The 16,128-nt window shown below is 39.3% G+C and overlaps 2 protein-coding genes across 3 annotated transcripts in view; one reads left to right on the forward strand and one right to left on the reverse strand.

Moving 5' to 3' along the window:
* MCPH1 (microcephalin 1) overlaps positions 1-16,128 on the reverse strand; it is a 135,572-nt gene that overhangs the window by 28,817 nt on the left and 90,627 nt on the right.
* Positions 8,932-16,128, forward strand: part of ANGPT2 (angiopoietin 2) — a 46,531-nt gene continuing 39,334 nt past the window's right edge. For both annotated transcript variants that reach the window (XM_056343374.1, XM_056343375.1), the window contains exon 1: positions 8,932-9,566. In XM_056343374.1, coding sequence (XP_056199349.1) covers positions 9,282-9,566 — 285 coding nt within the window. In that variant the 5' untranslated portion in view covers positions 8,932-9,281. The remainder of the gene's footprint in view (positions 9,567-16,128) is intronic.

A 16,128-nucleotide genomic window follows, 5' to 3' on the forward strand; every position in this document is an offset into this window, starting at 1 on the left:
ATATTCTTCTAATTGTCATGGCATCATCTAGTAAATATTTTAACTTTAATGTATGCATTTTTGTTCTTAAAAATGATACTTGAGTGGGCAAATATAGAGAAATGAAGCTGGGTTAATTATTGTTGATAACATACAGTTGTGGGCTGGCTTCAGGTGCGGCGGGTTGGCTGGTGTAGACAAGGTGCAGGTGTGGCTGGTTCTGGTAAGGGGTTGAGAGCCAATGAAGAGAGAGCAGCCGAGGGAGAGAGAGGAGGAAAAAGGGGGACGGTGGGTGTGTGCCCTGGATGAGGCAGGACGAGGAGAAGGTGGCAGAGGGACTGGCCTGAAGAGCATGGTGGTATGTGATGGTAAAGAACTTGTTGCAACTGGCTAGTTTGGAGAGTGCTGTGATAGGCAAAAAGGTAAAGGCAGGCAGAAATTAGCAGAATACCATCAACTGATTGTTAGTTTGGTGAATTAGATAAATAATTATTTATGTTCAAGAAAATGCTATTCACTGGATGTTGCTCTTAGTAACATCCCACAGGCTATGGCTGAAGCAGTACCAACTGATAACATATCATCTAACACTAAAGGTGAAGCCTTATTATTTAAAATAGATTTTGATCACAGATTTGACTGAAGATATTGACTTAAAAATCAAGTCAGAACATACAACTACAAGCAAGACCTTCTATAGTCAAGTTTAAACCAAAGCTAGTAAGCTAAGATGGAACTATTTGATGGGGTTTTGTAAATATAAGTCAGTTTGGCTGTGGCTAGCCTGAATGGGGGTTCACTTTCAAACACTACGGACATCACCAATGACAGTCTCCAAATTTCTTATACATGTATTTATAGTGGGACAAATTAAAGATTTTCAAAGATTTGAATTTCCTCTGTGTAGTGAAACTACTCGGGTAATAATTCAGGCTGGTAAAAGGACTTTCTAATTGGTTTGTGTTGGAAAGAAAATATAACTTTTTGATGATAGGATACTCATAAGAGATTTGATCTTTTGTACACATTCCACTGGAGATGGAGGATTATCTTCTCAGCAATTTATTTATTTGGAGAGATGAAGAACGGACTGTTACTCGGCCCGTGAGGTGCTTATGTTAATATTTACACAGCAATAGGAGTTTCATTAGATGGTTGGATGGAGGCAAGGAGTCTGAGCTCAAAGGAGCCCTAATCTTAGTATCAGTATGCAGGTAATCTTTCTCCTGTCCCATCACAAGTCCTGATGCCTCACTAACCAGGGAAAAAAAAAGTCAGTTCCTTCCTTTGCTCGTACAGCAGTATAGCCAAGGATAAAGAGAATGCCCAGTTTTTATGGCAGAATCAGCAAGAGGGTGGGCACTGTTTTTGAGAACAATTACTGAACTATGTTTATTAGTACTGAAAAAACCAAGATTTATCTTTACAGATTGCAAAAATAGTTTGCAGTTGTTCTGTCCTCTTCAAATTACATATCCATAACAGTTCAACAAATATGAATATATGAAAATACGCTGCAAATATTTTTCTTGCGCTCTCCACAAAAAGGTTAGCATATGCGCTGTATTTTTTTTTCTTGAGGGAAACAGATGTCAGGAACTAGGTACCTTACTGTTGCCATAAATGTCCTCTCTCTCTCTGAAAGCGTTGTTTATTCCTCTTACACAGTTTCTCACTTCCTTTTCATTCTCTCTTTGACATCAGTTTATCTTTGAATTCAGATTCTTAACTTGAACATGCTCTTCGGAAGTGTGGCACGCTGTTATTATCAAGTAAGTGTCCTGTTACCAGATGAGAGAACCTTCCGCTAACCTGAATGACTGCTTACAAGAGGAAGGGCTTAAATCAAAGGGAGTGGGGTGATTTGTAAGGCTAGATTACTGTCAACTGCTTAGACGTTTTAAAAATACATTCCTTTAAACAAACAGCATATACATTTTTCTTTAAGATGTCAGTAAGGCAGGTTTCTCATTTTCCAAAAGCCTTCTGGATTCTTTCACAGTCTGCTGCCTTTTCACATCAACATAATATGACATTCACATAACGCAATAAAAGTCAAAACCTTACATAAAGATTTTTGGTTTAAATGGCCCAAATGCACAAAACTGTAATTCAAAAGACATTTTTCAAAGAGCATATAAACAGTATAAGAGCATATAGAGTAAGAATACCTGTTAGTTTTTTCACATTTAGTTCAATAATGAAGAGTAAATATGCATGTGCTACAAAAATTTTTGAAAGTAAGTTTTAAAGGCCTTACTAGAGCTAGTTCCTATGCATTAGCACACAACTTACTTCATTCAGTTTCAAACCAAGGGTAAGCTGTTTAAACAAGTGCTGTAGTATGTTTTGCCCGGTGCAGGAGATAGATGGGGCATGGCACTTCATGCTGTCAAAGATATTCAGCAGTCCAGTTGTAAGATCCTTAACATTAGCTGTAATTTCCATGTAAATTTTGAAGTCGTGCTATTTGAGTTTAAGATGCCATTACACTTGTTACCAGCTAAAGTTTGCTGTCATCACGTAACTGATGAGAATGAGCATAGCCTTTGGGCCCTATAGCCAAACAATATAAAAAAACTAAGGAGGAAGGACATGTAGCAAGTAATCTTCCTAATCCTGGGACTCACTTCCTACTTCTGTATGTGGATGACTCATCCTTCAAAGATTAAAATAATAGTCATTATTAAAAAATGCTCACAGTGAAAGAAACTACCACCTGTCCTACAAATAGGAACTTCATTAATGTACTGAGAATCTTCTTAGATATCCACATACTTTATTTGTATAGATTACAGTTTTATAGATATTAGTGTATTCTACTATTCTACTTTATATATCCCTTGAAAATTTGGATTGATAAAGGAAATCACTACAAAAGTAAGGAAACAGTAAAAACCAAGAAGAATTTTGCATTTAAGAAGGTTTTTGGATTGTGGAAGTCATAATGACAGGAATTTCAACAAACATGCATATTACTTTTACTGCTCAATATGGGATATCATAATGTCCCAAACTAAAATATCATTGGTCATGTTATTTTAGGTACAGTGGCATCTACAACATACTAAGCACGTACATATCTACAGATATAACTATGTATATATAAAAAGATATATTTTTTAATGTTAATATAATCTCAGGCAAAAAGCCCTAAGCAGATGTTGTATAACATCAGTGGGATATAAAAATGAGTCTAGAAGTGGAAAATATGGTCATGTTAACTGAGAAAAAGATCCCAAATTTAATCAAGATGGTCCAAGAAAGCCACTTCTGTCAGTGCCTACGAAGTAAGCAATGAAGCTGACACATTTGGTAGAAGAGGTGCTGAATTTAGAGCTTCCAGAAATGAAAACAAATTAGATGGAATGAAGTGGATAGTCTACTTGCATGAAGCTCTCACAGCTGTCTAACAATTCTTATGAAAATAAAGTTGAATGTAATTTACTAAAAGAGGCAGAACTAACATAAGATTCATAAGCAAATCACATTTCAAATGTTATGGAGGAGTCAGAATATGAAACAAAATTCAATGTGCTGCTCATGAGGATCAACACAGGAGTTTGAGACATTAATGAATGCATAGCATCAAAAAAGGGAGAGAATAAAATACCAAAGAAACAAAGGGATATAAACATAGCTCATAGATTATAGATTCAAATGCATTGAAGGATGGAGGCAGTATCAACTGTGAAAGAGAAAAAGGGGCTAGCACGCAAGCATTTCCGAGGGAAGACACCAAGTCTGGTTTTGGCCGCATTATGCTTCTGCTAATGGCATGACATCTCAGAAAAATACCATGTACTGAAATGATGGATTGGATGCTACAAGGCAAGATGGGAACAGACAGACTGAGTCACCAAGACAGAGTGGTAACTGAAATTTTCAGGGGATCCGATTATTGACCTCGTGTCCCTTCAGCAAAAATACAATATGAGAATTACTGGGTAAATGCCTTCCCTTGAAAGGAAGAACACTCAAAGGAGACGCCAGGGAATGTCAGAGAAGGAACATAAAGATGACCAGGAATTCACAAGATGTTACACCAGATGTTCTGACTGACTAGAAATAAGCAGCAGCTGAGAAAGTGAGCGTAATTCAGAGATTTTGTTAAAGAAGTTGTGGGAGACTGGTGGAGAAGTTCAGATTGAATAAAAAGGATAATAGGCAAATGGTGAGGGAAGGAGGAACTATTGGTAAGATAATTTTAGAAGCGCTAAAGAACTGAACTATGGGTCTTGTTGAAAACAACTTGTTTTTGCTTATCGGAAAACATAATAACCTGGCACTCCTCTCTTTCAAAGAGAGTAAGATCTCAAAACAGATAAGATTTTCAGCAGACTAAAAATCTAGTAAGGTCCAAGATCCTGTTCCCTGTTTTTAAAGTTACAAGTTCATGAGTCTTGTCCTTGTTGACATTTGTTCCTGAGAAACATGCTAAAATACTCCCAGTGAAAGAAAATATTTTGAAGCCAGCAAATAGAACTACCATAAACTAATATTAAAGGACCAGGAACCAAAGGTGGGGACTTAACACTGAGTGTCAAAATGTGAGGAATGTAAATACCAGAAATATATAAAATACTTCATTAATTTATTCCAAGTTTCAGATAATTTTTCATCGCATTTGATTTCGAAGTTACATATTCTCACACTACAGCATTTTCATTTATGTATGTAGATCAAATATCCCTGGAAGAATGCAGCACCAAAACCTACTTGCTTACATTGTTCTGCCTTTGTTTTGCACATATCTTATTACGTATTTTTCCCTTGCTAAAACAAGAAAACTGCTGAAATGAGAACTCACTTATCTACTAAATCAACATCTTGAAAGTTTTAGGTGGCAAAGTCTGCATATAGCAGACTAAAGCCAAGTCAACATTTTCTTTCATTACCCCAAAAACTTTTATGCTTTCTTTTCTATCACAGATCTCACACAATCTCTGTATTTGCCTGTCAAACAGAAGCTGTGCAGCTGTAAGTAAAATGATAGTTGGAAAGATAATGTTAGTAGTATTCAGGCATCTTTCTCAAAGCAGCTTAGTCATATGCTGTATGGAATAAAACCAGGTTTGGCTGAGTAAGGGAATTTACTGTTTCCCAGGGAAGGAAATTGCCTGCAACACATCTGGCAAAATGTTCTAAACGTTTAGTTTTAACAAAATATACATTTCAGCTCTTATAAGGTGACTTCTGTCAAGTGGGTATCTTCTTTCTAAAAAGGGAAAGATCTAATTTGTACTTTAAACATACTAAGCCACTATTTGCTATTTTATGTCAAATACTATGTACACTCCAGCTATAACCCAAGCAGGAAATCACAGGCTAAGCAGCTATATTTCAGTCTGCAGAATAAATGTACTACGAATGCAAACATGCCACTCCATATCGACAGCAGAAATAAAAGATGAAGAGAATACTGAACATGAAAAAAAACCAAACCAAAACACAGAGGAAGCAACTGCTCTGAATTACAACTTTTTATTCAATTTCATACTGTCATATGTAAGATTCCATGCCAAATTATTTAAATTCTTTCCTACTTGGACATATCTAACAGTGAGATGTTCCTTCTCATAACTGATGGGAGACAGATCTCCGTCATTCAGCTTTTCAGTACTAAGCCCAGCCCTGCCCTGCAAGCAGCTTCTGAGGCTCAGTAAAAAGGCTGTATTCAGGCATCTTCCTTCCTCCTGCTCAGTTTTCAAGGACAAAAAGGTATTTAACTTGCCTTTACTTTTCACACCAGTTTTCTAAATTTAGCTGTTACTACTTTCTTCCCCCCTGAACTCTGACTGGCTTGACTCCCTGGGGAGGCAGAGAAGACCACTTCCTCCTCCACAGCTGGGAAAGCTGCTCCCAAAGGAACAGAAAGGGTGAAGGATCACAATCAAGTGCTCCGAAAGATGCACCAAATACAGCGCTATCCTGTAGTGAAGGGTTAAAGGGATGTATATTTATTTTGTTGGCAAGGTGAACACTTGCTGACTTTCCCGGGCAGTGGGAAAGAGTGCTTCGTTAAAGCAGTATGAGCCCATTGGACCCAGATGGGGAAATAGCAAAATCCTCCCTCAAATGTGTGTTTGCGTTGGGAGTTGTATTCCAGTTATCAACCCTACAGCCTGGAAGTATCAAGGAAACGTTGAGGAAAACATTCCCATGGTGAACCTCAGGGTGTTGCTCCAAGAGCTAGATGAGAAGCACAACGAAGCAGCTAACTGGTGGTGCCTGCTGTGCTGGTAAGGGTATGCCATTAGTAAGTCATCGTCACTTCTCAGACTAACACCTGCACTTTCCATACCTTTTCCCTGAACTGCTGACAGCTGCCACAGCAACTGGCCATTCACTCATTCATTCCAAAAAAAACCCCCAAACCCCAAAACCAAAACAAAAACCCCCACAAAAACCCAAACCCAGCCAAAAAAACAGTAAAAGATGAACCAGTTTCTATCTCCAGTATTCCTACAACCACAGTTCTCCCTAGTGGAGGTCCAAGATACAGCAAGCCTTGCTAGGCAGACTCCCAAGTTCAGTTCTGTTCCAGGGCCTCCTGGGGTCATGCATCAGCCTTTCCTAAAGGAAAACAGACTACGGTTCAAACCTTTAGAGACACTCCAGTCTCTCCTCAAAAACCCAGCTAAACTGAGCTGCCAGATTATGTTGGTGATCTGACTCACTAGTGTGGCATACAGATGGCAGGCTTTATAACAACTCAGAAACTATTGATTTAATCAAGCCTCTCATGGAGATCCCGTGTAATGAATCCTCAGCATCCCTTAAATCTTTTATATATGTACAGTTCCTTGAGATAGGTCTAATAATTAAAAAGAAATCTTCTAAAAGACTACACTGGTCAGTGTCATCTTTACCTTTCTTGTCCAACTAAAGCAATAAAAAATACATAAAAATGTAATCAGAAAATTAATCATTACCCTCTAGTTGTTCCTCATTAGGAAACAGATACTTTAAGGGCTGGAGCAATCTTACTGTCAGCACTGCTCTACTGAGGGCCCTATATTTTCTTTGGGCTAGCTGTGAGAGGAAAAGAAAGCAGAGAACAGACCAATTTAAGGACAAGTACAAGTCACACTAGGAAATTCTCACTTAGCAAATTAATCAAAAAACCTCAAATAACAGAAAATACTGAATATGAATGTCTGGTTCGATACCTAGAAATGCTTCACACAGTCTAGTGTATAAATCTAATCCTACACGCTGTCTTCATTAGATAACAGTAGGCTTCTCAACTACATTGCAAAAGATTGTTATTCACATGGAATGAAACATTCTTTCAAAGACTTCAATGCATTGAAAAGTAGAAATCAGTATACAAAAAGCTTTTTGAAACTTCATTAACAATGCAGGTAGCTGTCACATTAACTTGCCTTGCTGTTGCAATACAAAGTTGAAGGGATGGAGAACGCATAATTTATATGCCAACCCCCCCAAATTTGTAGAAATTTTGTAGAAAGTAATCTTGACTGTATCCCAAGTTCCAAACACATTGCTCCATTTCCTCTGGCTGGAAGGATGAGCAACAGCAGATGAGTATTCCACAGGAAAAAAAATATCTGACAAATGGTTCTGCAGGTCACAGTCCAAGTATAACTAGAACCTTTCTGGAAGTCTCCAGAATTTAATTCTAGAGATTTTCCCTTCCAGAGGTAACTATGTAGTCTATGAAGAAATCCCAACAGCCTCCAACAATGTAAGGCATGCATTTCAGCTGCTACGACTATTTTTGACAACCCCTGAACACAGCTTCCATGATTTAAAAAGTAAAAGCCACATTAACACGCTACATGAAATACAGCAAGTTGTGTAAGAAAGTCTGTCCTAAGAGATCCTGAGGCACGCCAGGATTTTTCTCATAGAAGAGAAACTTTGATCTGTAATTCATGTTAGTTTGACTAGCATGGCATTACCTTTGTTTATTTTAATGAAGAAAAATCTATAGCTTCCAGATCCAGACCCAGCAAAACTCTCACACAGTTTTGTCTGCAGGAGTCAGTATGCTAGCCTGCTGGTTTCAAGAAGACATTTTCTAAAGCAGAAGTAAACTTTTTCAAAATTTCAGTGGAATCAACTCTTTCCCAGGGTTCGTTAAGTTGGTTTGTGATTCTCCGCTTTTTCAAGACCAGTGACCATTGCAGAGAACACGGGCGTGGGAAGTAGGGGGATGCTCCTTTTTACTCTTACATATACGTTTCCAATACTTTATACTAGACTTGCCCTCACCGTTCCCGAGTATTTCCCACCTCCAAGGGCACAGGACTGGGCTGCCCTCTGCCCGCCCAGCGGGTCGGGGTCTGCAGCGCCCGTGCGCCCCGCCGCTCCCGCAGCTAACCCTTCATACAGGCAAAAAAGCCTGGGGGGAAAAGGAAAGAAAAAAAAAAAAAAGGCAGCTCGAAAACGCTTAACGCTTGAAAGACACGCTTGAAAATGGGTATTTGTCTGGGAGATGAAGTGAAATACAAAGTCTGTGCTCAAGTGAAACGTTTAATTACCACCCCCTCGTTCTCTGCCGGGGACGTGCCCAAGCCTGCTTTTGTGTGCTCCGGCCAGTGCCCTTCTCTGGGGCCGCACAATGCGTTAGGCACAAACGGAATGACATCTTGGTGCGGTACATTTTAAATAAATAAATCCTTTAAGACAAACAAACAAGCCCTGGAACTCCCCCCCCCCCCCCCCCCCCCCCTTTTTTTTTTTTTCTTTCTTTCTTTTTGGACAGCGTGTAAAAATGACTACCACCGCCAGCAATTTCCAAGCATGGTTGGAGGCCATCGGAACCGACTGCTCTGTCTAGGAAAGTCGTAAGGAGAACCGTGCTGCAGGCCCTCGCGGGGGTCCCGCCGCCGCTGGCTCCTCCCTGGGGTTCCCCCCCGCCCCGCAGGAAGGCGCTGGCCGAGCCGGAGGGCGGGCCGGCCCCGCTCCACATGCTGCCGGCGCTGGTCGCCTTCGCTATAAGGGGGGGGAAGCGATCGATTCGGGCGGCCGGGCCGCGTCTCTTGGCAGGGGCGAGGCGGGGGAGGAAGCCTGGCGGCTGGTGGGCCCGGCGGGGCCGGATCCCCCGGCTGCGAGGGGACTGCTGGTGCTTTCCGCGGCTGACAGCTCAGGGCACGGCGCGGGGGAGAGCACGGCACGTTTCCAGTTTGCGGCTGGGACAGTGAGAGAGCCCAGCCCTCGTCCTGACGGCACATGGCAGCAGAGCGCCGGGGTTCGCCGCAGGTTAACTAGGTCTGGGCTCTCCTAGCGCAGTCCGGCACTCCAGGCTTGCCGCCTTACCGCAGGAATTAAAAATGCAGCTGACTGTTGGCTTCTTTTTGGGCTGCAGTATCTTCTTAGCTTCAGGATACGACTCCTTTAGCAAGAGCATGGAGACGATAGGCAAGAAGCAGTACCAGGTCCAGCACGGGTCCTGCAGCTACACCTTCCTCCTGCCCGAGGCGGACAACTGCCGCTCCTCGGCGTCCTACGTGTCCAACGCGGTGCAAAGGGATGCACCTCTAGACTACGATGATTCTGTTCAGAGACTGCAACTGCTTGAAAACATCATGGAAAACAACACTCAGTGGCTAATGAAGGTAGGCTAATACCATTTCTATTCTAAAAGTCTTGTTTACAACATCCTGTTATCTGTTTCATTGTGGTTGTTTTGTTTGTTTGGGTTTATTTTCTCCTTCTAAATTCACAAAATGCATTAGCTGAACCAAATTTCTGCGTTACCTTTCAATCACAGAGTTGTTTTGAAGTCTAACCGTAACTCTACTGACTAGAACAGACAACTGCACTGTCCTGCAGGGCTCGTGCTTTAAAGTTTGTCACCACATCTGAGTTGCTTGGACAAACAATAATTCCATGTGCAGGCAGACTGCCAGCGTGCCTGACATTTTTGACATGAAAGACTCAGCTACTAATTCAGAATTCACTGACAAGGGCTATTTTATCTCTGTTCAAAGAATATAGAATGTACCTTACCCAAGGCATGTTTGAAAAATGTTATTTGAAACATGATTTCAAAACTTTCGTGCAAAATTTATCATATTAAGCTCTGCTGATCAAGAACTGTAATTCTGAACAAAGACTGGGAGTCTCACTTGCAGCAAAATTAGCCTAGTGAGGTGATAGAATTTCAAGAAAGTTCATTAGCGGATGTCCTTTGCATCCTGTAACATTTCCACTCAAATATACAATATTCAAAGGGAAAACTGTTCTGGAAAAGGTGCTGCAGATGCCACATAGCTTCCTTTAATGCAACTCCATTGCAATAAAAGGAAAATGACATGTTTATTGCCAAAGTGGCAACATTTGTAAAATTATACCTGAAGCAGAAGAAAAAAATGCAAACTGTGTACATTCTTAGTATTACCGGAGAATAAACCTGATCATTGTTCCACATTTTCATAGAAACTCATTTGATTCTAAATGCTATACAGTTCAATAGATTTTGAACAAACCTTTATTTGACTGGTACCTGAAAAAGTGTGATAGTTGCTTAGTAAATTTATGAGTGTTTATGTTTCATACCGAGATGCCTGTCTTCTAAGCAGTATTTTGAGGACTTAACTGAGCAGTTGACATTACATCTTCAAGTTAGTATTCCAGTGGTGTCATATGGGTTTAAAGAAGTACTTGTTGCAAATGGAGAGAATTTGCAGTTCGCTACAATGAATAGCTGCTTCTTACATGACTATAAAAAAAATTTGCATTAGGGTTCACTTCTCTCATCAGTCACAAAGTTACAGAACTAGCATGATACACCTAAAGGTATCTGCTGGCAGGTTTGTGTGTGTAAGAAACAGAAGTCACACTTCAAAGCAGAAAGCAGTGTTTTCATCTACCTGAAAATGGACCTTGAAGCTTAAATCCAAAATGCATGCACTTGAAGGGTGCAGCATGGGCCTCTAAATCTCTCTTTCTGGTGTTTAGGGTGCTCAGTTTAGACACCCAAGAAATGTCAGTAGCTTTTGGGTTTTTAATCTCATAGGCAAACATACTTGCCTCTACATACTTACCTTTCTACTTACTAATTTACAGTGCTCACTATTGTAATGTTAAGACCAACATGAACAGATGTGCAGTGCAGGATGAAAAACACACAAAGTAAACCAGTCTAATCTACCCAGCTGCTAAGTAATTTCCTAACACAAATAGTAAAATAACACACAAGACTCCAGTGCTAAATGCCACTTAAGTAGGCAAACACAGTAACAGAAGTGGCATCAGGTAAACAGAAACCAGTAAACAGAATTCCAGCATCCTTATTTAGTAAAAACTGTGCTTTTTCCTGTCAGTCCCTGGGAAATCAGTTACAAGAGGAATGGGATAAGTATATCTAAGCCATTCTTTGGGGAAGAAAAGGCAGATCATGTTTTACAAGACACAGAAATGTTTCTTTTATTTGAGCAAATATTTCCAGATAAGATGCTTTAGAATAGCCTGATTTCCCCTCGCCCCCAAGCTGTTCCGCAGCTAAACATCCTGTAAAATAACTGCTGTTTGTCTTTTTCACTTTTTTAACACCTGCTCTTTATGTCATCTGTTGTGTTCACAAAGAGATTCCAACAAAAGTAGCTTTTCCTCAGATTTGCTTTGCTAGAGACACCTGGTCTGCAAGTGAAGATGAAAACAAACAATAACCTGTAAAGTTGCTTACAGAGTTTACTTGCTGGTTTTTTTTAAGGTCACATACCCATTTCTAGGTTCATATTTCAGCCTACCAAAATATAATGCTAGATTAGTCAAGGCAGGGGGAAAAAAAAAATTGTTCACTTAGTTTTTATACCATATTGAAGGTGTAATAGAAGATTGATTTTAAAAATAACCTGACATTAACATCTCAGCAACTGCACAAAAAACTGCTTTAGGTCTTGCTTTTTGTAAAAAGTTATTTTTGCTCATTTAAGAGGCAGTACCTGTTTTGTTTTGAAGTTGTGTAAAAAAAAAAAAAAAAAAATCACAAATTTTTGGTGTGAAACGTTGTTCCTGAAGTACTGCACATCCCAAAACATTTTTACACTCCTCCCCCCTCCTGCCTTTAATCCATCAACTAAAGGAAACATTCCGTTTCTGAATGAACACGAGGCTGTATGAATGGAACAGCATGGGAAGTGCGCGCTTCATCTGGCTGATGGACAAACACAATGGGAAGAAAATGAGTTACGTAGGTCCATGTTCTTTTCTGATCTGCTCCTACGTGGAGAGCAGAAGACTTTATTCCTACAATTGCTACAAATTGGTGCTTCATGAAAACACATTTCTTTGTGGTCTGCACTGTATTAAGTGCCTTATGCCACCACTGTACGTACCATACATAAAACTGGAGAGCATCTTTTCAAAAGTAGATTAGGTGTCCAGATGACATACTAGAACAAACAGCTATTCCACCTAATCCAGTGTTTAGCAGTAAGCCGGTAAGCAATGCTGTAGAGCAAAGGCCAAAACTCTAGATCAGCTGTGCAGCAATATACCTGAAATGGACTTTCTTCCTTGACTTTCCCTACCTTGGGATCAGTTTGTATATTGAAATGTAGGATTTTTTCTAATAGGTGTGTGGGCAGGGAGAGCCTGCAGGGAGAAACCTCTCAATAACAAGATCCTAAATTAATTTGAGAGGATAGCAGATTGGTATACAGCTGAGATACAAGACTGGAAATTTTAAATGTAGACATACATGTTGCCCATTATACTTTGGATTTTTTAAAATATAAAACCAACATAACATTTTCAGATAGTCTTAGAAGACAGGCAGTTCCCTTAAGTCCCACAATTAAATCTCTATCTGAATAAATGGCAATGTTACCATTTGGGTCATGGCACTTCTACTGATGGAACGGAATTTTTTCAGGTATTAAGACATTGAAATAACTGAATGCTGACTTGAATTTGCTTCTTAGTACAGAAACTAGATCCTATGACATAGGAGGTATGACTCTGTCCAAAGCAATACTGTAGAAGAAACAGGTCATATTTTCTTAGTCTTCCCTGTTATAAACAGCTGAAAACCACGTATGATCAAATTGATTGTAGCATATGGAACACAGATAATTTATTTGTAGTCTGTCAGCAGATCAGAAGACTAGAAAATAAAAACCTGTGGCAGGAATCAACATTTAAACTTAAGACGAGAACTTCATGCTGAACCACCCAGCAGACTAGGCGGGGGACACTTTGCTGACAGAGATGCAGTATCTTTGGGTACTCTGAACTGAGATTTCTTTTTCCTTGTTGTGATATCCTGGAAGTTAAAAACCCTTTGTCACTTGTAACTTTGTCATTTCTTCTTCCTTAAGCACCACAAAATCAGATGAATGCTTGCAACTTTTGATAAGTAATTACCAATGAAATGTTATAATTGTTGTCATACTGAACTTCCTATCTCAAATATGAAAAGATACTCTGACATGCCATCATCCAAAAACATCTGCACACAATGGACAAGGACAAATACCTTGTGTAGTGTTAGATTTTGAAGTAGAAGTACGCAAGCGATGATTCTGACTCTGAATCAAGAGCTACATTCCTTTCCTAAGTAATGCATCTGTTTTTACTTATTGTGGAAAGTGCTTGTTTCTGTCTATCAGCTATGTATTTGCTAAGCAAAAAAGTAGTGGCAGGACCCAGAAGAAAATACTTTTTTTACTTTCAGATTAGTATGTGTCACCAGATAAAGTTTCCGTGCTACTTAAATGATATGACTATGCTGTTTATTGTTATATCTCCTGTAGGTAAATTTCTGTGAAAGCATTTGAAATGAAATTTTTGCACGTGTTTAAAAACTATGTTGTAAAGACTATTTTCTGCATCATTCCACAAATAGCGAATTGGTGATACAGGTATGAAATCGTACCAAGTCGACAAAGACAATTAGAGATTTTCTTGTACAGAACTACAAGAAAAAAACAAAGTTGAGGGCTCACCATGTCCAAGATGTTATCAGTAAAAACTGTGATAAACAGAGGCTTGTTTTACTGAACCAGTCTCTTGCTAGCATTCAAGATATATTTTCATGTGCTTTGTTTGTTACTAGTATGATCATAAACTTATCATCTTTGACTGGTCCAAACAGCAAATTGGGAGACTTAATCCACTAATTATTACCATCAAGTACGTTATTTTTCTTCTTTTTTTCTCTTTCTTGCCTGAATTAACAGTTGCCAGTCCTTTTTGTTTTACATACCCAATTAACAGCATAACCTTTAGAATTTCTTTGAAACTTTTACAGAAAGAGACTGAGGTTCAGAGTGATCTTTCTTTTACAGACAATTATCTTGTTATTGCTCCTTTTCTGTTGTTAATTATGAATAAATTCAATAATGAGCATCTCCCCATAATTTACCAAGGGAAACAGCTGACATAGTGAGCTTGTTTCTTGTGATTGGGAACCAAGCAATCATGCATGTTTTGCCTAGACAGAATTTTGGCTAGAAGACAAAGATACCCATTTCTAATCTTCAAGATATGACATCTAGTATGTTCAGTGACTGTATTATACTGTCTTTTTTTATACTGCAGTATTTGTGTTTCTAAAAATATACAATATTTATATTAAAAATATAAAATTAATTGATTCATAATACTTCTTACAGTAAACTAAGGCAGCTTAGTAAACCACTATTTATTTAACAACTTTTTACATACTTTAATGCAAGAACCTGCTGTTGCATATGCTGCTTCATGGGATTTTACATAGCTTCAGCTGAAAGCCAGCATGTGGGCAAAGTAAGACTGTCTCCCTCCACTATTGCCATTACTATAGAGGGCAGCCCACCATTACCAGTATTATAGGGCTAGACATGCAAAATGATGCCGACTGAGTAAGAAAACAGTGTGATATCTTAGATTAGGGTCTACAGAAGAGAGGTGCCACTCTTGGATCCTTCTCTGGAGCTTAGCAAACCCAAAGTTTCATCAGATGACTCTGTCCATCTTAATTATCTCCCTAGATTAAGTTCAGCCTGTCTCTTCAGCCTGGAAGAGAGAAATAGAGGAATGGAAAGCTTGGGAGAAATCCTCCTTGAATTGGCAGATGTGTCAGCATTGCTGAAGAAGGTGCAGAAGGTAGCATGCTACAGGGTCCTCATCCTGGCATGCTACTTTGGCACTGAACTTTGTAAGCCTCAGAATCAAGAGACAATAGGTAGAAAGTAGAAATGTGGACTAGGCTGCAAATAAGATACATATATATATACATAAGCCTATTTCCCACTTCCCACTTGTTAAAACAGCTTAGGTACAAAAGTCAAATGAGGACTGATGGCCTTTCCATGGAGTTTGTGTCCCCATTCCCATATTCTGACAGAATCACTGAAATACAGAATGGTTTGGGTTGGAAGGGACCTTCAAAGATCATCATGTCCAACCTCCCTGCCACTGGGATCCACTAGACAAGGTCAAAGCCCCATCTAACCTGGCCTTGAAAACTTCCAGTAACTGGGCATCCACAACTTCTCTAGGCAGTCTGTTCCAGTGTCTCACTCTTACAATAAAAAAAAAAATAAAATATTCCTGGAACAGAAGAGGCAAGTTTTACTTCAGAAGAAAAGGGTTCTGGCATCTAGTTAGCAATAAAATACTGATGGGAACCTTAAGGATGCCCGTACAGACTACAGAAGGGAAGATGGGATAAGATGGCTCTTGAATAAAATAGTATTTCATGTATTTACTGGTATATGAAACAAGGATGTCACACAGAGAAAACATTTTGGTGGTCCAAATGCATCCTAGGAAATCTCTTACTGGTAATAACAGCTAAACCACTGAGAAAACAATTTGTGAGTGGACCACAAGTCTGCTGACATAAGTCCATAAGACCAATATAACCTTCAAGAAAAGGAGAGTTTCTATGGCACTGAATAAGAAGTTTCAGAAATAAGCACACACAATTCTATTTGCTGTTTTATTCTTTGAATTTTTCAGACTAGCCACATACAAATTACAGGTGAAAAAAATAATAGGAGCATCAGGTAATTTCATAGGGCAAAGCATCTGGGGGAAAAAAAAAAGGGATGGCACAGTAATTTAATACTTAGAAATGCCTTAGAGATATGGCACATTCCACAGTGTTGAGCCAAATAACCTCACACACAAACAAAAGGTTAAAAAGTGCTCTACAACTGGAAATATGTGATAATTTAATTTCCTTTA

The sequence above is a fragment of the Falco biarmicus genome, chromosome 6 (assembly GCF_023638135.1).
Source record: "Falco biarmicus isolate bFalBia1 chromosome 6, bFalBia1.pri, whole genome shotgun sequence".
NCBI lineage: Eukaryota > Metazoa > Chordata > Aves > Falconiformes > Falconidae > Falco > Falco biarmicus.